Source organism: Crocodylus porosus, unplaced genomic scaffold (genome assembly GCF_001723895.1).
Source record: "Crocodylus porosus isolate Cpor-Errol unplaced genomic scaffold, CroPor_comp1, whole genome shotgun sequence".
Taxonomy (NCBI): Eukaryota; Metazoa; Chordata; order Crocodylia; family Crocodylidae; genus Crocodylus; species Crocodylus porosus.
The window spans coordinates 7,328,514-7,352,383 of NW_017728914.1; the positions used below are offsets into that span (position 1 = coordinate 7,328,514).

The 23,870-nt window shown below is 41.8% G+C and overlaps 1 protein-coding gene across 4 annotated transcripts in view; it reads right to left on the reverse strand.

Moving 5' to 3' along the window:
• The window catches only part of KCNIP1 (potassium voltage-gated channel interacting protein 1), a 646,400-nt gene that overhangs the window by 33,106 nt on the left and 589,424 nt on the right, over positions 1-23,870 (reverse strand). For 3 of the 4 annotated variants that reach the window (XM_019534847.1, XM_019534846.1, XM_019534848.1), the window contains one exon: positions 189-313. In XM_019534847.1, coding sequence (XP_019390392.1) covers positions 189-313 — 125 coding nt within the window. Of the gene's footprint in view, positions 1-188; positions 314-20,725; positions 20,753-23,870 lie in introns of those variants that run through there. The other variant, XM_019534849.1, reaches the window with a different exon arrangement.

A 23,870-nucleotide genomic window follows, 5' to 3' on the forward strand; every position in this document is an offset into this window, starting at 1 on the left:
ATTCGGTGAGCAAATTTGCTAAGTAAGTTATGTGCTGAGTATTCATTCAGCTCCAATTTTAAGATGATTAGAGAGCTGTGAAGGTATTTAGGGATTTAGAAGTTAAAATTCTCCGCTGCAAAATCCTGCTGCAAAATCCTAGGGCCGTAAAGAAGAATCTCTGTTCATTATTACACCTTAGATCTTACATTTTTAAATCCTCTGTAAAGCACTTGAAGTTCTCTCTTTGTGAAATTGGTTTGTGCTTCAAGCTGTTCCAGTCCTTCAGGCCGGTGGCACACTGTTGTCATTTCTAATTCATCTTCAATTTTATCTGAAAGAAGAGACAAATATTTATTTTTGTTACCATCTTTGCTTTATTAAAATGATGGACAGGTCAAAGAATTGAAATACTGAGATCTTGAAAATAATAAAGGGAGGAAAAAAACACTAACACGGATCTGCTTTCTGCAACTGGTTTCAGTCCTTAAAAGCAAAATTAATACCTCAGAGTGCAATAATACCCTACATTTCTTACTAGGGGGAAATATTTATAATTCTGCTCCCAGGATAATGAGTAACAACAATGAGTAGAAAGGGCAAGCAGTAGACTTGCTGTTCCAAACAGCAGTAGTGTATGCTGCATGTATAAACATCTCAACAATACTCAGGAGTAGTTCTTTGAGGATGCTAGTCAAAGAAGAGCATGCGAACATCAGTGGGAAGTGACAGAGCAGACAGTTTTAAACATATTAGACAAAGACATTGCATTAGACTAAGTGAAAAGAGAAAAGGATGCTCCTTTCTCTTTTGTATGTCAACAAAAGAGCTTGTTACAGAGACATTTGAGATCATGTTCATCTCTGCTGAAGTCCAACAGAAGTATGTCAAGAGTGAAACTGGCCTCATGTCTACATGATTTTCTTAGCAGAAGTAGGGCACGCAGTGGTGTGCTAATGTATATTAAATACATTATATACAGGTTTTAAGAAAATTTAAGGACTTGGAAACGTATCATACTTAAACCTTTCCCCTTTTCTTATATATTTTATAGTTTAGAAACCTTGCTTCCTTAGTATTGCTGAAAATAACTATATATGTCAAATGCTTACTTATTTGCCAAAAGTTATAACAACAAACTAACAAAGGCCCAAAAAAACCCTTAGAGTCAAATGTGGCTATTTCTCTTGCAGCTACCCCAAAGCCCTAGTCTGTCTGTGAACTCCCTATGGATGCAGCCCTAGCACCTGTGGTTTAAAGAAAATTGAACACTGCCTAAGTTCCTTTTCAATAAATACAAATAATTATAAAATGTTAGACCTTCAGTGAATGTTGTCATACTTCTCAGTTAGTGTTCTGCAAAACTCTGTAACGTCATGGTGATGTTATAGTAATTAGCAGGGATCTTAGATTTCCCATGGGGGAAAAAAGTGGAAAATCTACATGTAAAAAAACAAAAATCAGCATTTATTCATGACTTACCAAAAATGCGGCATTGTCCTGCAGTGAGCGTTGGGACACTTCTGTGCTTTTGGTAGTTCATGGAAAAACACAGATTCCTCATTTTTCTGTGGTTTTCTGTGGTGAATGGAAAACTAGGATCCCTGGTAATTAGTGCTCATATGTCCAAGACTAAACTAAGGATTTGTTTACATATGAAGTTATTCTGGATTGAGTACATTTCTGTTCTGGAATAATAACCCATTGTAACAGTTCCTTTTTTGTAATTAGCTTAATCATTTTGTATTTAAAGAAAATGACTTTCATGTGTAGACCTTTCATAATAATCAGATATGGGTTTGGGCAGAAATACTCCCCTTTCTATGTACTGAGGCAATGAATACAGCACATACCTGCAAATTCTCATATGGCACCAATCTGGGGGAAGTAGTAGATACACTGGAGGGTAGGGCTAGGATTCAGAGAGACCTCAACAAATTGGAGGATTGAACGAAAAGAAATCTCATGAGGTTCAATAAGGACAAGACAAAGTCCTGCACTTAGGCCAGAACAATCCCATGCATCAGTACAGCCTGGGGACCGATTAGCTAAGCAGCATCTCTGCAGAAAAGGACCTAGGGGTTACAGCAGACAATAAAACGAATATGAGCCAATAGTGTGCCGTTGTTGTGAAGAAGGCTAACAGCATACTAGGCTGCATTGGTAGGAGCGTTGCCAGATTATTTCCTTCTATTCAGCACTGGTGAGGCCACATCTGGAGTACTGTGTCAAGTTTTTGGGGCCCCACTAAAGAAAGGTGTAGACAAATTGGAAAGAGTCCAGTGGAGTAAAACAAAAGTGGTTAAGGGGCTGGGGTACATGACTTCTGAGGAGAGGCTGAGGGAACTGGGCTTAGTTTGGAGAAGACAGACTGGAGGGGGATATAATAGCTACCTTCATCTACCTGAAAGGTGGTTTCAAAGAGGATGGAGCTAGATAATGGAACAAGGAGAACAAGAAGCAGTGATCTCAAGTTGCGGCAAGGGAAGTTTAGGTTATGTAGGAAGAACTTTCTCACTCAGAGGGTAGCGAAGCACTGGAATGTGTTACACAGAGAGGTGCTGGAATCTCCATCATTAGGGGTTTTTAAGACCTGGCTAGACAAAGCTTTGGGTGGGATGATGTAGTTGGGGACAGTCCTGCTTTGAGCAGGGGTTTGGATTAGGTTACTTCCTGATGTCCCTTCAAACTCTAATTTTCTATTATTCTAAATCAGCTTAATGCACATATTTCTTGTGTAAGATTCCTTGTGAATTTAGGTCAGAACCCAACCAGTGGGTTACCTTGGTATGTCAGCAACATTCAGAAATCAGATTTTACAGGTGTATAATTTTAAAACAATCAAAATCCAGGACCAAATTTGCAGTCTAAGATCATGTTCAGTCCAAACCATCACCTGGACTAAGCATGGCAAAGGCAGACTAGAGGGATTCAATGCTTTAACTACATATCTCTTGGCTTTTTCACCATAATAGTGTTTACCTGAACTTTTAATCGTTGGGGTAATTCTATACGTGGAACAATTAAAGGAAGCAAGCTTTGACTTATACAAGAATACAAGCTTTATTTTTTAAAAATTTGATTTCCTGTTGGAATATCCTTCCTGTTGGAGGATCTTAGTCCTCGTCAATAATGAGAGCGCAATAAGGAATAGACTTAAGGTATACAAGGGAAAATTAGCCTAAGCTTTATGAAACAGGTACAACTCTCCCACCAGTTAGCAACTGAATCAGTCTGCCAGGATTAAAGGAGATGAACTAGAATGAGTTTAGGACACTGTGAGGGGAAAAAAACCATTAACAGAGACAGTTAATGCATGTTTCTGAAAAAGTTGCACAGATTGCAAAAAGTACTTGTAAATGGGAGATTCTCAGCTGTGAGATCTTGTTCTGAGACAATTCTATTCACTAGCATTATAAATGGCAATATCACTGCAAGTAAAATCTATAGACGAGGAAAGGTCAGTTATAGAAACGGACATGGCTTATTTGGTAAAGTAGTCATTTGAACAATATGTGTTTGAAGATAGCCAGATGCAGGGTCATATATCTAAGAAAAATATAACATTTTCTGGTGCATAAGATATACTTTCCTCCCCAGGGAAGAAGGTCTTAAAGTCCATGGCACTTTACACTCCAAGGGTGTGAGCAAGGATTTGCTGCACTTGGTTTAGGTCTAAGTGGCGTCCTTTAAGGTGCCTAGACCTAGACTGGGAGCAGTGGTATGCTGTATACAGTGGAAAATATGGCAAACCAAACATACAAGATGGTGGGGACTGTGTCAGAAACCAGCAATTCTGGAAGTGACACAGGCTTTTCTGAAGGTAGGAAAATAGTTGAGCATAAGGTCCCAGTGTGATGCTGTAGCTTAGAGGACAAATGCAATCTTTGAATGAATAGGTACGGTGATTTCAAGCAGGTCTATGGAGGTGAATTTATTTTAACTTGAAGAGAAAGAGCAGTACTGGAATTTTGTGTCTAGTTCTGGCATCCATAATTCAAAAAGTATGTTGAAAATTTGCAATGGGTATAGAAAGGAACTATGAGAATAATTCCAGGTCTGAAAAAGATGATAACAAAAGGACTTAAGGAGCTTAATCTATTAATCCAAGAGAAGTTTATAAATGTGTAAATGTTTACATGGCGAAAAAGGTTTCTGACTACAGGTGAAGCTTAATTAGTCTGAAAAGGCATAACAGGGTCCTGCACTGTATGCAATTAGACAAGAAACAAGGCAAACATTTTTAACAGTGAATCAGCCACTTGACTTAAAGACATGGAAGACCCTTTATTACTTACATCTTTATAGCAAAACATTTATTAAAGATATGTTATAGCTCACACAGAAGTTATGGGCTTGATGCAAAAATGACTATGTGAAATTCTTTGACCTTTATAAAGAAGTCAGACTGTATGATCTTAATGGTCCATTCTGCACTTAAAAACAATGAACTGATGATTGGGAGGTGGAGAGCAGAGCTGTAAGTGCAGGATATATAGTCAGTTGTCTTTAATTATCCTGGGGAGCTGAGGGGTGTGGTGGTAGGGGGGAGGGACTATATAGAGAAGAGGTATGAGATTATTTTAAGCATTGAATTATGGTTTGGAATTTTAAAAAAAATTGTAGTTCTGTGTTTTAAATAATATGAATTGCTAAAAGCTTAAGAGGCACCAGATGATAGCTGAAATCTTAAGAGGCACAAGACTCAATTTAATTCCTTAGTTAAGGACATGGTGGGCATGTTTACGTGTGCTATTAATTCAAAATAGGCTTTCTGGGTGCATCTATATGAGATGCTAACTCCGCAGTAGCCTAATAACACTGTGAAGTAGCGCATCACAGCATGGACAGCGCTAATATGATACTGTGCAGTATTATTAGGCTACTGTGCAGTAGCATCACTAAAAGGGGGGTTGCCAGCATGACTGCACAGTAACTCTGGTTACTGCACATTTATTTAGTACTTGGCTATACAACCACTAAATTAAATACACAGTAACCACTGTGCATTAATAAATGTGTAGATGTGTAAGCCTATCCAGGAGCATATCTACATGTGCTCCCTCTCGGGAGTGGATCTGCTCCCAGTAGGAGCAGCTTAGTACAGGGATGCTTCCACCCTGTTCTGCCCCACTACAGCAGTCAGAGGAAGCTCCAGGCTCCCCTGGGGTGCTAGCCTGGGGAATGACAGGGAGTTCAAGGCTGTTCCGCTTGTGCACAGGGCCAGGAGAGCTCTGCCAGCTGCACCAGCAGCTGTCTCCTGGCCCCATACACAGTGGGAAGGATCTTGATAGGCCTGTGGCCAGGAGACAGCTGCTGATGCAGAGATCTCCCACCCTGTGCACATGGGAACAAGCCGTGTGCCTAGTTCGTCTTCCCTGTGCAGCCCCGGGCTGGCCAGGAACTGTCCTGAACTGGGGCAGGCCCCAGCCAGGTCCAGGCTGTGCTGTGTACAGCCTGGAGCTGGCTGGAACCTGCCACAGAAACAGGTCTTTCCCAGAATGATCCAGGTACAGGGCTGGGAATGAGGTCCGGGGAAGGGGATGTTTTCCCAGTCCCTTGTCCCAATTCATCAGTAGGGCAGCTACAATATTTTGTATTCAGTAGATTTATGAAGTGAAATTAATAGGCTCATCTACCAAAGGTATTTTGTAAATTTAAATTTAGGTTTACAACTGAGAGATTGGGTGTATGTAGGGAAATAAGTAAGAGAAACCAAACAACAACTATGTACCAGAATGAATGCACACTTAAAATCTATCAAAGTCAAAAGTACCCAATTACCTGTTGGTGTACACTTCTCACAAGACAAGCATTCTTTCTCCAGTCTCTCAGTTCTAAACCTTGAAGGCAATTGACAAAATACCTTTCATAGACAAGCTTATGAACTTCACTTCATAAATCTACTGGATGCAAAAAATCATGGACTAAATATGGACATTGGATTTATAGCACATTATAACCTGTCTACCATCCAATAACTCCAAGTAACCTCTCTACATTTTACCAGCAACATTCTATCAGCAGGTCAACATTCCCACCCCCACCTATCTGTCTCACTCCTAGTGTCTCCCATGGCTTCTGTTCCTCACTGCCGCACATTTGCATTTTCACAGACCTGCATTTTGCATGCTGCCTTCTATTCCACCCAGGAGAACACAAAACAAGAGCAGGGTCTCCCTATGTCTGAAGAAAAAGCTTACAAAGAACACTTTTCCCAACTATTTAGTTATTTTAATAAAAGATATCACATTTACCCAAAGAATCTTGTCTGCCTATGTCCTTAGGTCAATATGGTTACAACCAACACTCCTACAACACCTGAATACATTCCCTATGATCCTCACATAAACTTATCAATACAGTGCAATCAAGGAGTAATTGGCAAATCAATTTCTCTTTAACTGCTATTGCTTGGCCACAAAGGGCATTTACACACATGCAGGGAGCATGTGGAAATCCACCACATCAGAGGAGACTCAATTAATTGCATCTGCTGGAACATATAATTTGATGCACTCCAGCAACCTCACACATCACATTTATCAGTGGCGTAGCACTTCTCCATGCTGAGAAAATGACAGTGGTATGCTTTGAAATAAAACATGTTTGATGAGCTTTAGTTCAAAGTGCCCCGCTGCCATTTTCTCAGTGCAGGGATGCATTGCGCCACTGATACATGTGACACATAGGTGCTCTTAATTAGCACAGCTCACTAACTAAAAGTGCCCGGCGCCATGTTGGCAACACATGTAAAAGTGCCCCCAAAACACTGGCTCAGGTAAGTGTGAGCCTCGATGACACAAATAAAAACAGCAACTTAAATTGTTCAAAATAATACAAAGATATTAAAATTATGAAAATCTATTTTTCATTTATCTGATGAACCTTATAGCCTTCTTTTTTATGTCTTTAGCAGTTTAAAAGTCTCTAAAGAACTGTACCTAAATTACTTGAAACATAATGGGGGAAGATGCTCAATTAGTGTAATGACACTGGAATCAGCAGAATCGTTCTGATGTCTACTAGATGACAGAAGTGCAATAAGTTTTTTCTGGTCACAAATGTGCAAATGATGGCAAGGTCAAAGCACTAAGGCAAATTACTCAGTCCATAAGAGACTATAGGTCAAAGTGTAGGAAGAAAGTTGAATTCAATGGCAGTTTCTCATTTTTTTCTGCCGGTGTGAGCTAAGGTTGCTTAGCTGATAGGCAACAGACTTCTCAATTCTCACCAGTTTAAATAAAATACAATATATACTCTTTGAATATTATTTGAAATTATACAAATCAGATGATAGCCATCCCATAGTATTAAACAATTCTAGTGATTCAATAACTGTACGACTGAATTGCTTAGTGTACCAGAAAATTCCAACTTAAGCAAGTGCCAATCTGCAAAAAAACCAAAACAAAAAAGGAGCAGCTCTCAGGCACTTCCCTTTATTTAGAAATCTAATTTTGATCCCTTGGAGAATAAAAGAACAAAGATTAAAAAAAAAACGCAGAAAAAATCAATATAATTTTAGAAATCACTGGAACCACTTACTTGACTAGCCAAGGACGTTAAACTCACTAGATTGGATTCATTACTGATTCCCACCTTGTGTTCCCATTTATACATCTGCAGAAGAAACACAACTTCTACAAAAGCAGTCTGGTAGCTTACTACATCCATTTTACAGAGGCAGAAAGGACCTCAATAGGTAGTAAAGCAGGCATATTGAAACCAATTATGAGGTTGATTCATATTTTCCTTTGGAAAGAACAATGCCATTTTTTAATTTAATAACTTGGGATATTGTTGTTCCACATTTGGGCAATCGGTTTTCTAAACAGACTATTTAATGTTTGTGTTCTAAAACAAATTGATTAAAGGAAAAGACCTAGCAGATATTACTTGTGCAGAACTTTATTTGCAGCTTTATGTTAATAAATATGGTCTGAACAAATAGGGATTTATTGGCCTGTTTCTTTCAATAATGCAGTATCTTTATATGAATGGAAGTATGAATATGAGGGTCCACATTTTTTTAATATACCCACATAAAAGAATGTTTAGTAAACTTTACAAATTAGTAATGATGTGCCACAGTTTGATAAATCTAGCCTCATTCAAAGAAAACAAGCTTCAGAAATTCAGACATACAAAGAAACTAGAACTCTTGGTCCCAAAATGATCAATAAAAGGTATCATTTTGGAACCAAGAGTTCTAGTTTTTTGTATGTCTTTTTGTCTCAGACCAACATGGTAAGTACACCTTAGAAATTCAGGGCATTTATACCTGTGCTTTCGGAGTCGGAGGGAGTGGAAGGGGGGAGGCTTTAATTAGAGTGGGTCCAAGAGCCGCTCTAATTAAAGTGCCCAGAGCATCTTGTGGATCAGCATACCCGCGCTAAAAAATGGTGGCATGACACTTTAAGTAAAGCTTGTTGAATGCATTAATTTTAATCCTTATTCAATAAAGATTAGTTAATTTGGACTGCAGCCAATTTTAATTTGGACTACAAACATCCAAGTGTATATAGTGATGGCTGTAGTCCAGATTAAACCAAGAGAAACGTAATATCTATAAACAGCCTCAGGGTGTAATTCATCTTCTTCAGCTCATTTTACACACAGAAATTCTTTGTGGTCAATTCAACACCTTTGGTTATAGAGGAAAAATGCTTTCATAATACAAATTAGCCATATTTTTGCTCTAAAGACTTTCTTCCATTTTCCAGGCTAAGAAAAGTTGCTGGGTTTCAGGGTTTTTTTTCTTCTTCTTAATCAGTTACTGGGTAAAGTTAAGAACAATAAAATGTCCCATAAAATGATGGGCTGCTTTTTTTGTCTTCTTTCTTCCTACATAAATCAATATGAATCCTTTAAGTGTCTGAAAAAGGTAGCAATGATTCTTTATGCCTCAAATCCTACATTCTCATCCTTTCCCTTTGGGGAATATTTAGGAACTCAACGAAAACTTCTGCAGCTTCAAATCTGGCCAAGGAGATGGGTAAAAGTAAAAAGAGCTCAACAATTTTCCAACACTTACATTCCAAAAACAGTGAAAAATAATTTCCTTAGTAAAACTGATCTAGAGTGTGTGCTTTAATATTGGCACTCTCATTTGGGGAGAATGCGGGTCAACTTGCTATGTGTCATTGTATCTTGTGCTAAAGGGATAACGTGGCTTTTCACAGACTGCACTGTAGACAGTGGAGATAGAAAAGACCTACTACTTCATTTAATCTAGCTTTGTCAGTTCAAGTCTGTGCCCTCCAAAACACTGTCCTTGCATGAAACTACTTCACTCTTTAATGGACTTCAGTGTTTTAGTCAGCCATTGCTTATATTTGAACTTTGCACAGTTGCTTCCTGCTTTTTTCACAGTTCCTGTCTAATTGGTGCCACTTTAAACTCCTCCTTCCCCTTCTAAAGTCAAGCTCTGTAGGGTACAATGTGTCCCCATGTACAGCAATAAAAGGGAATTTCATGCAAGTATCCAAAGATAGAATCTGGCCTTTGGTGTTGACATAATGCAAATTCTTATTAAGTGTTTAATAGCTTTTCTTAGTCACTACTTAGTTGCTTTCAGTCTTTTCTCATAATTCAGTACCTCCAGTGACCTTTTCTGAAATTTTCATATCCAGAACCAATCACAGTATTCTCAATGGTCTTCTAAGGAATCATCACATCCTTATTTGTGATGAGGCTTCTACATTTTAAAATATGTTTTAACTCATCGGATTTGCTGTCCATTATCCCATTTCAACATATTCATTTCCAGCTTCACAGCTTTTCAAGTATGACTTGTATGTAAATATTCAGAATATGTATTACTTGAATATATAAGGGTAAATTTTTGTTAGAGCAAATCTCACTTTACTATGATATCTGAACATAAAATGTTTGAGGGTTTCATTTCAATATTTATTTTAGAATTTACTGGAGAATAAAGTTAGGCAGTCTTAATAATAAATGGGAAGACTGTTTTTTTAAAGAAAGGTACAGAAATACAATTGCTTTTTTCCAGTCCTCTAGTCTGTCACTGGTTCTACAGGACTTTTAAATAAAGAATTGCAAGCTATTTAATAAATTCATTAGCTAATTTTATGTTGTTAGCCCATGCATATCAAAATCTTGCTGATTTACTCCAATTTTGACTTGCCAATTTATTCCAGTGTTTCCATCTATTACCATGCCTTCCTTTATAACTGCAGAAATACTGACATAGTTTTACTTTCTTCCTAATTGCCCCTATGCCTTTTTTATTTTCTCATTAAAAGAAAGTTTTAATGAGCAGGTACTTCAACCATTTCAAGTGCATCATTGGCTTCATCCCACTCCTTATTATTAATGATCCTACTTTCTCTCAATATCATTGTAAAGACTTTTTTTCCCCCCTCCTTAATCCATTTGGTTAGCATTAACTCAGTGTACTTTCTAAAAAACAAAATGTTTTCTATTTAACTATTAATTGGCTCTCCATCAATTAACTGTCTGGTTCCTTCTAACTTCATCGTATTTCAGAACAGCTTCTTATGTCCTTACAACAGTTCAAGAAATTGCTCATGAAGCTAGAATAGCAACTTTTTGTTTTGTTTGTACTTTGCTGCAATTCAATTTTTGTATTTAACGTGCTCCAACAATCTTGCATATACATGTCTACACTGATATTCAGAAAAAAAGAAATGAGAAGCAGAAGGGCTAGAAGTCAGGAACAAAGATTTGCAGGACTGCTAATAGCAATCTTCCTGTGCTCAGAGCCTTCATACCCAGATAGTTTTAAAACACCCTACATAAAGAAACAGGCTAGGAGGTGAGCAGGGGCAGAGCTCCCCTCAAACCTGGAGGTTTAGCAGAGTTCCCAAGCGTGGGCTGGACTGCTGCCAGGAGTCCAGTGCTTGATGTGTATGTTGTTGGCAACCTTAAGCTTCACTTTAACTATCACACTAGTAAATGAGTTAATTCATTCAATTAACTGCCTTTGAATGTTGTCTTGTTGTCTAAAATTGGCAGTATGAGCCAATTTTATGTCAAGCCAAAGCTCTTTCTCACATCTTTCCTGCCTAGTTTAAAGTCTGCCTAACATACCTTGACACACAGGTGATGAACAAAGAGGCATGGGGGAGCACATGCCCCCAAGACTGGCCATCACAGAAGCTGCTGCCGGCTTCTGTGGGGGGTTGCCACTCGCACCCCTCCCCCTTGCTGCAGATGCGGCTGGCGGCATCTGTGGGCAGTCCCTGCTTGCTGCTCACTGCTGCCAACACTGATGCTGGCAGCTGTGGTGGTCCCTGCCACTATGGTGACCCACAGTCTCGGGAGGCACCAGTTGTTCATGCCCTGACAGTTTTTATCTTGAAGACTGGTTCCTCTCTTGCCTAAGTGAAGATGCATGAAATTGGGTGAGCAATTCACAATTTAATGAAATCTTCCTTACAGCTAGTTTGCAAGTTGTCCCTCAACAGATAATCTTAAAGAGATATCTAAAATGGAGAAGTTCCAGTGACCAGGAGACTAGTCTAGAGAAAGCATGGGGAGCATTGCTCTGCTGCTCCCTCCATTCCCATAGACCCACAGACTGGAAGGAAAAGGAAGGGAAGAGAGGCAGCAGTTGGGCAGTGATCTCCAGACATCCTCCTCCCAGCCAGGGACATCCTGGTCTGGGGAAGGTACAGGGACCTTTCCTCACTGCTTTACTCCATCTGGGCACCAGGAAGAGTAGAGCAGCTCCTGCACCCCATGCCTTCCCCAGACCAGGATCACCCAGATCTGGGGAAGGCACATGGAACAAGGGCAGCTGCAGGCTGGATCACTTCTACTTCCTTTTCCCACCAAGATTTCTAGTGCTGGAAACAAATGCTTGTTCCTACTTCAAGAATGACTGTCCCACTTCTGCTTAGGAATTAATCATACCAGGTTTTTCTCTTGGATATATAACTTTCTGGATCCTGGCAACCTGAAAGGCCACATTTCTCCTCATCCTATGCTGTAGGAGGTAAAATTATTAAAGGTGCTCAAGCTACGAGCAACCTGGTTAAAAGAGAAGGGTCAAATTAGTTTTCCTTTTAATGTCAAGGAGCCAGAGATTGCTTATCTCTAGATCATGTTGCTGAGCTTATCAACTACATTTCTGAGAGTTCAGAACGGTTTGGAACATGTTGGGCAAGTTGGAGCTGGTGGATGAGGTTGGAGAGATTTTTTTTTACTTAATCTCAGCCCAGACGATAATTTTTATTACTTATTTTGTGAGAAAATATTCTGTCTCTGTGCTTAACACATCCAATAGAGGCATTTTGCAAATCAAAGAGTGACCTCACTTTATAGCAACCTTAAACTTTTTGCATGAACATGAGTGTTTTATGGATTACTACCAGAAAGAAAATACTGCATTCTATTGCTTTTGTTATTTGGAGCTACTGCATTCTCATTAAAGTAGCTCAATATTTCAACTAAACGCATATGCTATTCAACAGGGTTGGTTTTCTCTGAGATCATGTACAATTCCTTATATTTATTGTAATACTTTTGTTACTTTTGAGTACTTCTGTATCTCAAGTCCCTTGAAAATGAATCTCTGAAAGTGGGGTTCATTATTTTAAACTGCATCAAATGGGATTTTTGTGTCTGTGAACCTCCTCTAGCAGAGCAGAGCAATTTCATCTTTTGCATGTAAATGCCAAAGTAACTTCAAGTTGTCAGCCTCATGTACAGCTGTACACTGACAAAATACAGCAGTTCATCATTGCAGAAAAGAGAGAGTTTTCCAAGTGCTCATCAGTTTTACTATTTATACTTGAGACCTTCAAGAACAACCCAATCCTATTCCTACTGAAGTTAAGGGCAAAAATTCTATTAATTTAAAATATTTCATCTCCCCTGCCCTGTACCTGCAGTGCTTTCAGTTCCACTGGAATTTAGGGTTCATGTTAGCAAGGACACAATTCTTTGCTACCTTTTTTTTAAAGACATAATGCAGTATAATACACATCAGACACATGCTGCATATTCCCAGGCTAAACAACAGTTACCAGGATGTGCAGTATCTGGCACACAGAATTATTACTTTCAGTAATTTACTACCACCATAACTAGGGGTGCAGGGAATATTTCAGCATGAAATAGGGTAATGGCTAGGATTAAAGACCTTCTGGGATTAAATATTTAAAGCCCCTCTGTTTATGTAATTGAAAACTAATAATAGATACTAAATTAATGCTCTGGATAAAAACATCCAGAACAGACAGACCTGTCAACTTCCTCCAGCCAAAAATCAATACACATGCAGCATATGCAGCAGAATTCAGACAAATCCCATATGCAATCCCAATAGTATATTTATGAAAAAATCTAATATTATTTATTTAAATACTTTTTCCTCAAATGTGAGATCTTGCAAATTACACACATTAGTCTCAAATAAATGTAAGTGCCCACAACAGACAACACAAAGTGCTCCTGTTTTTCTTGCTATAAGCATCCAAATCAAATGACAGAGGTTGCCTCTGATCAAGCAAAACCTTCAACAAAGCTATTTTGTGCAAGCCAAGGTCACTAAACCTTTGCAAAGCCCCAGATGGATCTACCACTGCTGACAGCCTCTGCAAAAAGCTCATTTTCTGGTCTACAAAAAACACACATTTAGGGACCAACAGCAGAAGTGCTTCAGTGGTCATAATACAAAAACTAAGGGAAATCTCTCAAAGTTTCTTGGTTTTATGCTAGTTGGCCTTGCACATCAGTACAAGTACTGGGAAGTAAATGGGAGCCAGCACAATTAATGGAGCACAGATGCTGACACCTGTCCATTTCACTAAGAATGGAGGCCATTGCCTTCTGTAACAACTGAAGCTACAGAATACTTTTCAGCAGAAGACCCAGGGAGCCTGGTTTGTAGTAATGTAACATGGAAATGACAAAGGCCAGGCTGGCTGTAAACAAGCCTAAATTAGTAATACAAGGCCATGAATTCCTGGGAAACCACAGATAAAAAGCAGATTGAAATGTTGCTCCTGCACAGAAATCAAAGAGGTATTTAGGAGTCCAAAGGACTTTTAGAGGCATAGATTCATTCTGCTAAAAGGATTAGTTACAAGATGCATCAGTCTTCAAAGTGGTTTCATGGTAGAAATTTTAGCTGGCTTGATCTCTTCAAGTTGACTGAGGCTGGAGACTTGAGTTGTGGGGCTGAGTGTTAACTGAATACTGAAGGAACTGCAGTCCACTATATTTATGTCTTCTAGTGGTGTCATAAATATACAGTGACAGAAAGAATCTCTACAGAAGACCCTGCATTAAATCCTAAGAATATGAGCATTTGCCGCTTCCCCCATATGCTCCCTCTGAAAGCTATCTGAAAGGAACTTCAGTGAAAAAAGACTTTGAACTGGAAGTGTGATTATAGAAGCCACAGACCCAAAGCATGAGAGAGAGGGGAAGAGAATAAATATACATGGCTCCTTTGCTACCAGTAGGACATTATTTAAACAAAGACAAATTCACCCCTGGCATGACTCCCTGGACAAAATAACTAAATGCATCAAGTATCCATATAGCCATTTTGTGAGGGCACAGTATGGGACAGGCACAGAAAAGGGTTCTTACTAGGACACTGCACATGCTAACTAAATAACAAGCCTTTAATTCCAAAAGTGTCTTAACACTATACACAAATTTAAGTATTTAACCAATTGTTGATTCCTCATAGCAGGGATCTGGGTTTTCCATTTCCTGCATAAAAATGTGGATTTTCCCCTTTAAAGGAGAAAAATGTGGGAAAGTTTCCTCTTTGAAGTGGGAAACCATGGGTTTTCCCTTTTGCAAACAGCTCTCCACAGGCTGGCAGAGTTCTAGCCTACCATAAGCTGCTTGGAAAAAGGGCACAAAACCCTAAGCCCTGTCTGTGTCTGGAGAGAGGAGAAGGAGAGGGAGTGGGAGAAGGGGCAAGGGTAAGGCATGAGAATCTGAGACCAGACAGAGCTGGCTCAGACTCACTTTGACTCCTGACAGCTTTGGGGTAAGTAGGACCTGGAGGCTGGGGCAGGGGCAGCTGGTAGCTGCTTCTGGCAGAGCTGGGGGAGGGCAGGGGGCTGCAGGTTGGGAATGAGGGGTCCAACAATTTCATGGTCCCTGTGCAGCCCCTGGGTCTGATTTTGTGGGTTTTGGGGAAGGGATGGGATGAGAAGCCTGGTGACAAGCAGAGCAAGCAGGATAGAAAAGGGGAGGGAGAGGAAGAGGAGAAGGGGAAGTGGGAGGAGCTGTCACCTGCCTGCTGCCCCACATGAATCCCCAGCCTGCTGCTATCCTTGCTTTGCAACCCTTGTCCCACTGCTCCTGGGTACTCACCACCCAGATGGTTCCAAATGGTGGTGGTTGGTGCATCCAAGTGCTTGAGTGCATGGGCTGGAGGGCTCTGGGATCTGCAGTGGGCACAGGTGGTGGCAGGACCAGCCAGAGCCGTAATGCGGCCACAGGTGTTAGGGGCAGCCCCGCTCCACTGGCATGTGTTATGCTGTACCCACTGCCACCATCTGGAACCATTTGGCAGTAAGCACCCTGGAGCAGTGGAGCAAGGGTAGTGGGTGGGGTCTTTAGTGGGTCAGGGACCTGTGGGGGGACAGTGGGCAGATGGCAGTGGTCCCCACTCAGTATAAGCTAAAAAGCAGCTGGGACAGACCTGACCTGGCCCCATGGGTGGCCCTTGCTGCATCCCCAGCCTGCCTCCCCTCTTCTCTCCCCTGGGAAGGTACACAGAGGACACTGTACGTAGTCTGCATTAAAGTAGAAGAGGGTGCTTTATTGGTGATGGGTATGGTGGTTGGTGGAGGGGCTCTGTGGTTCAGGAGAGAAGCAGGGAGGGAGTCTATTGCTGTGGAGGGAGGTGGGCATGGATTCTGTGTTTGTGGAGGGGAATAAAGCAATTTTGAGAAAACTGTCTGTAGTGAGTGTGGTGAGGGAGTGTATGGTGTGGCTGGGGTACATGGCCAGCCAGCCTAGGGGCCTACCATGGGGAGTGCAGGAGCAGGTGGCCTGCCAGTGCCTCTTGCATTGGGTGCTTTGGCCCCCACTGTTGTGTGTGTGGTGCGCTGGGGGCCTCCGTTGGGGGAGAGGAGGAAGGGGAGGGGAAGTACTGCTGTTGCTGCCACTCCAGCTGGTGTTCCCAAAAGGCTTTCTCCACCCACTGAGCCTCCTCTGCCCATGCCTCATGGAATAGCTTCCCTAGGCCTCACAGATGTTATTCAGCATGCAGGCTGCAATTATGACCCAAGGGATGTTGGCCTCTGCAAACCTGAGATGCGTGGTGAGGGTGCACAATCATCCCTTCAGGTGGCCAAAGGCACACTCCACTAGCATCTGTTGAAATGTGCCTGGCAGGGGTCCAGCTGGCTGGTATAGGCCCACATGAGCCAGGAAAGTAGCAGGTAGGTGGAGTCCCTGATGATAAAGGGTGGTGGCCAGCTAGAGGTCAGGTACCCCTGTCATGAAGCGGCCACTCTCCACCAGGGGTGGAAGGGAAGAGTTCGAGAACACATAAGCATCATGGATGCTGCCCACCCAGCCAGCACTTATGTTGGTGAAGGCATTGCGGTGGTCAACAATGGCCTGCAACCTGATGGAGTGAATAGTAGTAGGCGGTTGCCATGGAGCAGGTAGTTGATGGGCATGTGGGTCCTGTCTAGGGCTCTGATGCACTGGCAGAAACCCAGGGTGTGGAACCCTGCCACCACCTTCAGGGGCTTGTGCACACCCACAGCATGGTATGCCCCAGCATGTCCTGGAAGGCACTGCAGACCTTCAGGATGGCCTCCTCAGTTGTCACCTTGTCCACACTGTAGAGGTGGCAAACACAGCACAGGCTGGCAGGTGTGGCCATCTCGAGCAGGGTAATTGCCAGCCAGGTCTCCTCAGAGAGAGGCAGCTGCATGGTGGTGGCCTGCCACTCCAGGTGTGGGCACAGCTGATTGAAGAGCTCCTGGAAGGTGGTCTGGGCCATCTGAAGGAACTCCAGCCACTGCTCATCATCTGAGGTGCTCTGGACAACGTGCAGCCACCACACCTGGCTGACCAGGTGGACCTACAGGTGGTGGGGCTGGAGCTCCAGAAGCTTATGGATGACACCGGTGGCAGCATCCATGTGTGCATCACTGGCATCCCTGCTGGGGTTTGGGTGGCATCCTGAGAGCTGGTCGGAAGCAGGGCGGTAGCAGGGGGCCTTAGATACCACGATCTATCTGGCTACATGGCTGCACAGCATGGGGGAGCAGGCAAGGCCAAGACTGACCTGGGCCAGGTTATGATCATTGTTGTGGTGAAGCACAGTGAGCAGAGTGGCAAGCAGGGTGGCAAGCGTGAGCCTGGGGCACAGCTCATTGCTCCTGGGTCCTGAGGGTAGAGCAGCCATCATGCAGTGGGCACAGGCTCTGGCGACAGTGTTACAGAGGGCTGTGTCAGCATGCTGTAAACTGATTTGAGCCAGAAACACAGGTAGGCAGGGAGCACCACTCAGGGGTGGCTTTCAAAGAGGGTCACTGGCCCCAGGCAGATGTGGCCAGAACCTCCAGCTCCCCTGGATGCTGCAGGGGTTGGCACAAGGGCCAGAGGAGGCTGGCAGCAGGCTAGTGACATAAGGAGAAAATCTGTTCCCAAGTGGCTACACATGTAAATACTTGCCCGGGGCAGGTTTACTGAGCAGTAAACCTATATGGCACTAATTGCACATGTAGACGCACCCAGAATAGGCTATATTTTTTTGAAACACTGGACCAGGGCTGGCTGAATGAATTTACTCTGAGAAAACTAAATTGTAATATGAGCGATTATTTTTTAAGGTTATGTTTGTAGCAAGTTTATAAAAGCTTAGTAGATATTATATTGTAGACATGATACAGATAGTGATAAGCTGATCAATAGATGTGATCAGACTAGTCTTTTGGACAGTATAATGATCAATTGGTCATTGCCCCATTTATTATCATAAAGTAAGTCTCTTGATAATATTGAATATTATGGGTATATTTCCTGCAAGGTAGATGGATTTTATCCTTGAGGGGTGGGGAAAGAATGGAAGTCTTGAGCTTGGTAAGATTCTTATACCTTTTCATGACTGGGTTACAACAGAAGGCTTCCTCTTACTTACACAGTCTATGTTCCAAGGATAACAATTTCAGCACTAGACAAAGTAGCTTTGCAGTTGTTTACAATATTTATCTTATATAAAAAACATTTTTCTTGTAACAAAAATTAAAGCTATAAAATATAGCTACACTGCCCACCATTAATTGTAAACCTGACAAATATTAGATAGAAAGGATAACTTTATAACAACAGCAAAACAAAAGATTTTAAATTATAGGTGAGAATTACCAGAGTGCATCCTACTTTTATTAAAAAAGGTTTCGTTATAATTTGGGAAGAAAGACTTCAAGAAAAAAAATAACTCTAGTATATATCTGGCTTGAAATTAATACCAAGATAGGAATCTTGCTAGTATTTCTAGATCTGAATTCTATTTGGAAACAAAGATATATTTTATCTCTTGGAAAAAATCAGTTTATGCACGTTTCAAAGAAAATAATTTAGAACTTGAGCCTATTCATTGGGCAATGTGGTTCTGTCCATAAATTACTAGACAGGGAACCAGGCATTTTATTTCCACCTTTACCAACCACCTGAGTATATAACCTTGGTCAGCTTATTTCAGTTTATTCCCCCTCCCACTTCCCAGTAAAATGAAGATAGTTATACCCTCCTCTGTAAAGAACCCTCAGATTAAGCGCCCCATATACTACCATTCATACTGGCCACCAAGCTTTATTAATGCCTCATTGAAATTAGGGCTTTTAACAGAATCTTAACAGTAGTCAGCCCACTATTAAGTATTTGCAAAGGGAGAAGTTGGCATTAGGTTTTGAAAGATTTGATTCTTCAGACACTTATAATTAAGTGTGCTTGAGGATTAGATCATGGCAACACTGTGGTTTTGCTCTCAGTAAAGTCAACAGACCACAGTATTTTCCAGGCTGAGAAGGTTTAAAGGCAAGTTGGAATGATATGTCCATGTATCTACACAGCCTAGAAAAATAAAGTTGAATTTCATCCTTGCAAACGATATTTTTAAAAAGTATACTGAGTACTTATTGAAATACCAAACTCTTAAACACATTTACTTAAAGCTGAACTGTATTTTAATACATAATAAATAAATTAATAGTATTATTGCCTGGTTGGCGAGATCAATTTTCATATCGCAGATACTATTTCTTTTTTATTTCTATGTTGGACATAACATCCTCCCATACCCATCCATTTTTCTAGAATCATTAAAGATCATTTTAGTTCTATTTCCCCACTAAATCAGAAATATTTTATTTAATTATACATAGAGTTTAGCTCAGCAAGGCTATGATGCCTGTAAGACCCTTGATTAAAACCAGTTGCAGGGAATGGGGGTGGGTCTACATTGTTGCTATAGCGATGCACTATGGCAACATAACATCAGCGGGCACAAACCCTGATGCTGACGCAACATCACTGCACTGATGAGCTACCTTGTTAAAGTGTGTCACTGTGGCAACATAGCTGCTAAAAATAACTGTGCCACCAGGATGGCACAGTAATGGGCATGTCTACACATGATGCTACATTGCCATAGCAATGCACTACAGTGACATAGTACCCGCGGGTATCTACACATGACCAGCAGCTACTTTGCTGTAGCGGTGCACTCCTCCATTATAACACAGTGAAGTAGCTGCTAAAAATATCCATGCGCCACATGTACAGCACAGTATGGGCAGTTACTGTGCCATGCTCTAGTAGTTCCAGAAAGAAGCACTAAAGCACAGAGCAGTAACACTGTTGCCATAGGGCAATGTGTAGATGCACTCAGTATGTATTAAAATATGCAGTGGCATCAATCATACAAATATGGACAGTTTTGGGATGGCTTGGCTAGGACCAGCAATGGTCCATGCAAATTCTTATTTTAATTTTAAATAATTACATTTTCTTTTTCTACATTTCACGTTTTATATGTAGGAGAATAATTCAAATATGTATTCTCAAGCCAGGTCAATGTGTGCGCTCCCGTTGACCCAGAATAGGCCTCGGATCAGGACTTTGGGCACTCCTCTGCCTTCCATATATATTCTTATCTCTCTGTTATATGAATTAAGTGGAACACACGGTTATATTTTCCAAGATTTCTTTTTCTTTGTTTGAAATATAATATATGGAAAATTATTGCCTTTTGTGGTTGCTTTGCTGGCAAAGGGTTGCTGAATATGCTTTTCCAGATCAGGAGCAACCTTCTGATGTTTTCACAGAACACTCCAAACTGGAAATAAGGCTGGATAAAAGGAGTTAAAGAACTGATATACTCTGAACAAATCTGGAGGGTTTCCAGTCATACTAAACTAAACTTCATGCAGCAAGTAAATGAACTCATATACTCCAGCAAACTCTGCAGAGCCCATTTTTGTATTAAACCATTGCCTCCAGAAAGCATACAGAAAGACTGCAAAATTGGGACTACACACATTTCAAACAGGGCACTGCTAGCATAGACATATGATGCTCACTCCTTCTCCAATTTCAGAAATTACCCTGGGAGCTTGGTAATTTTCAACCACTTTTTGACTTATTGGCTACAAACATGGAAAAGGGATCAAAGCTAGTCAATTTGTACATTTCCTTGCTTAGGAAACCTCTTCCTTTTAAAGACAGGTGACTAAGACAGTCAAATTGGTTTAAATTTTACCTCTCTGATACAGGTAATACCATCGGGCGGTGTCTAGGAAAAAGTAAGAAAAAATGTAACAAAAGAAAATTAAAATCAGATATGCTTTTGTCTCAAATTTTATTTTTTTAAAGTGAAGCTGCATGGGACCTGCAAAGTGACTAGGGCTCCCATTTACCAAGAGACGGTATGATGGTTTCCAGCAGTTGTTTAGATGCTGTGGTTTTTACTGCACTGCCTTTCTCTCTTACCCAGAAGGACAGTGAAGGAAGTCAGAGCTCCCTCTTTCCTATGTGATACAAGATGATAGTGAAACACAGGACAATGCAGGATGGAAAACATGCAGTCAGGCATGCAGCCATGCTCTGTGGGAGAGATGAATGAGGGGTGGATGCATCATGACACTATGGAGCAGTGATTTCAGCAGCTCTGACACTGAGCACCCCTCAAGCGATTTTATAAGTTTGGACAGAGGGTCTCCTCCTTCCTGCAGTGGTGACCCTTCTTCTCTTTCCTTTTCCAGGTCAGAATACTTCTGTGTCTAGAAATGAAAAAATGATTAGTGGAGATGGAGTAAACCTCAGGCACCTGGAGACATCAAGTGTTGGGAAAGCTGATGCTTGCAATAGAGCAAGATGCTGCAGTTTCTGTGCATCTTGGGGAAAAAAAGAGTCATTAGTACATGAAGTTAAAGCAAACAGTATTAGGATTCTTGTTGTTGAGGTTTAAAAAACAAATAATAAAGCAGTTTGTTTCCTATTTTGAGCTGGATCCTATTCTACCTATTAAGTGCCGGACTTAGACGCCTAAGTGTGACACTGTTCCACCCTGCTCAAATTCTTGAAAAAAATGAATTAATACCAAAGGCAGGTGGGAACTCCTCCTCTTGCTTACTGCTATTTGTCATTTAGCTTAAGGCTGAGATGACAGCATGTTAGAAACATAGATGCATTAATGGATTTTCAGGGATCCAAGTAGAGGGGAATATAATCACATGTAGGCACTGAATAGGTGGACTAGGATCTGGCCCACTCTATCCACCTTTCTAACTTCAGACGTTTGAATGCTACAGTTTGATCTGCAATCATCTGTGAAGAGTTGTCTGGAACTCTAGAGCATTTGTCAGTATAACAGTGCCCACAAGTTTCCTGGCCTTCTCTCCAGACTGTTCAGCTCCTGTCTTTGCGTCAGTCCAGGTTCATCCGTTTTCCTAGTTTTTAACTTTATACTACAAAATACTCAAAATTGCATTAAAAAAACCTTTCAACATCCCACATCCTCTAGTACCTAACACCTGATCTCTTCCTTGCTGATGTCTGGAAACCACTAGGGAAGTTACCTCTGCATTATTTATTCACATAAACAAGAGCAACTTGCTCAGCTGCTGCTGCTCCATTCATGGCATCATAAACTACATATCTGAAACAGACAGAGATACTTTTACTAGTCTGAGACACCAACCTATACTTTCATCTCTATAAAGCCAGGCCTGCAGATCAGTGTTACAGGAAACCCTCACTATTCGTGGATTTGGCATTAGTGGTTTCGAATATTTGCAGTGCAGCATGATGACACTTTGTTATGGCGCCAGCAGAGCGTGTGGGATCTCCACACTTGCCAGTGCTGAGCTCCTGCCACTGCCGCCTGGATCCCGTTGCTGGGCTCCTGCTGCTGCCAGTGCAGCCATGCCCCCTCCAGCTATAGGGGGCATGCGCCATTTATGAACGCAGACAACGTTCATGAATGCAGTACAGCATTTTACACCTATGGTGCTCGGGACTGCATGGAGGCTGTTAGGAAGGCCAAGGCAGAGGTGGAGCTAGGACTAGTGACCAGAATTAGGGATAATAAAAAGTCCTTTTTCAAATACATAGGAAGTAAGAAGATGGCACCGAGTAACATGGGGCCCCTACAGGATAGGCTTGGCAATCTCCTGATTGAGGCGAATAAAAAAGCTGACTTCTTTAATGAATTCTTTGCCTCCATATTTCTGAACAGGGATCAGGCCATCTCCCCCACTAGAACTGTGGATGGACCCAGGGGAGCAACTGCCTTGCCTAGGGTCAGGGATGACCTAGTTAGGGAACTTTTGGAGGGGCTGGACATGTTTAAATCAGTAGGTCCAGATGGTCTTCACCCAAGGGTACTGAGGGAATTGGCGGGGGTCATAGCAGGGCCCCGGCACAGCTCTATGAGCACTCATGGGGCACTGGTCAGGTACCAGAGGATTGGAAAAGGGCCAATGTGGTCCTCATTTACAAGAAGGGGGAAAGGAGGACCCCAGCAATTATAGGCCAGTCAGTCTTACCTCAGTCCTTGGGAAGGCCTTTGAGAAAATTATCAAGGAACACATCTGCAAGGGCCCAGCAGGGGATGTAATGCTCAGGGGCAACAAACATGGGTTCACTGAGGGCAGATGCTGCCTGACTAACTTGGTTTATTTTTATGATCAGGTCACAAAGTCCCTGGATGAGGGTGTTGGGGTGGATGTTATCTTCCTGGACTTTAAGAAGGCCTTTGACATGGTTTCCCACCACATTTTCTTACAAAAACTTGGTGACTGTGGCATTGATGCCTACACAGTCAGATGGGTGGCAAATTGGCTAGAATGTTGCACCCAAAGAGTGATGGTGGAAGGGTTGTTTTTGACCTTCAGGGATGTGGGCAGTGGAGTCCCCCAGGGCTCGGTCCTGGGGCCTGTACTGTTCAACATCTTTATCAGCGATCTGGATGTGGGTGTGGAATGTTCAAATTTGCTGACGACACCAAGTTGTGGGGTGAGGTGGGCACACTGGAGGGGAGGGACAGAATCCAGCTAGATCTAGACAAATTACAGGGGTGGGCGGATGAGAATAGGATGGAATTCAATACAGATAAGTGCAAGGTGATGCATCTAGGGAGAAGGAACCAGGAACACACCTGTAGCCTGGGGAACACCCTTCTTGTCAACACAGTGGCAGAAAAGGATCTTGAAGTCAGGAAGAACATGAGCCGCCAATGCGAGGAAGCGGTCAGTAAGGCTAACCGCACCTTGTTGTGCATCTACAGATGCATCACAAGCAGGTCCAGGGAGGTGATCCTTCCCCTCTATGTGACATTGGTCAGGCCACAGGGAGTACTGCATCTAGTTCTGGGGACCGTACTTCAAGAGGGGTGTGGCTATCAT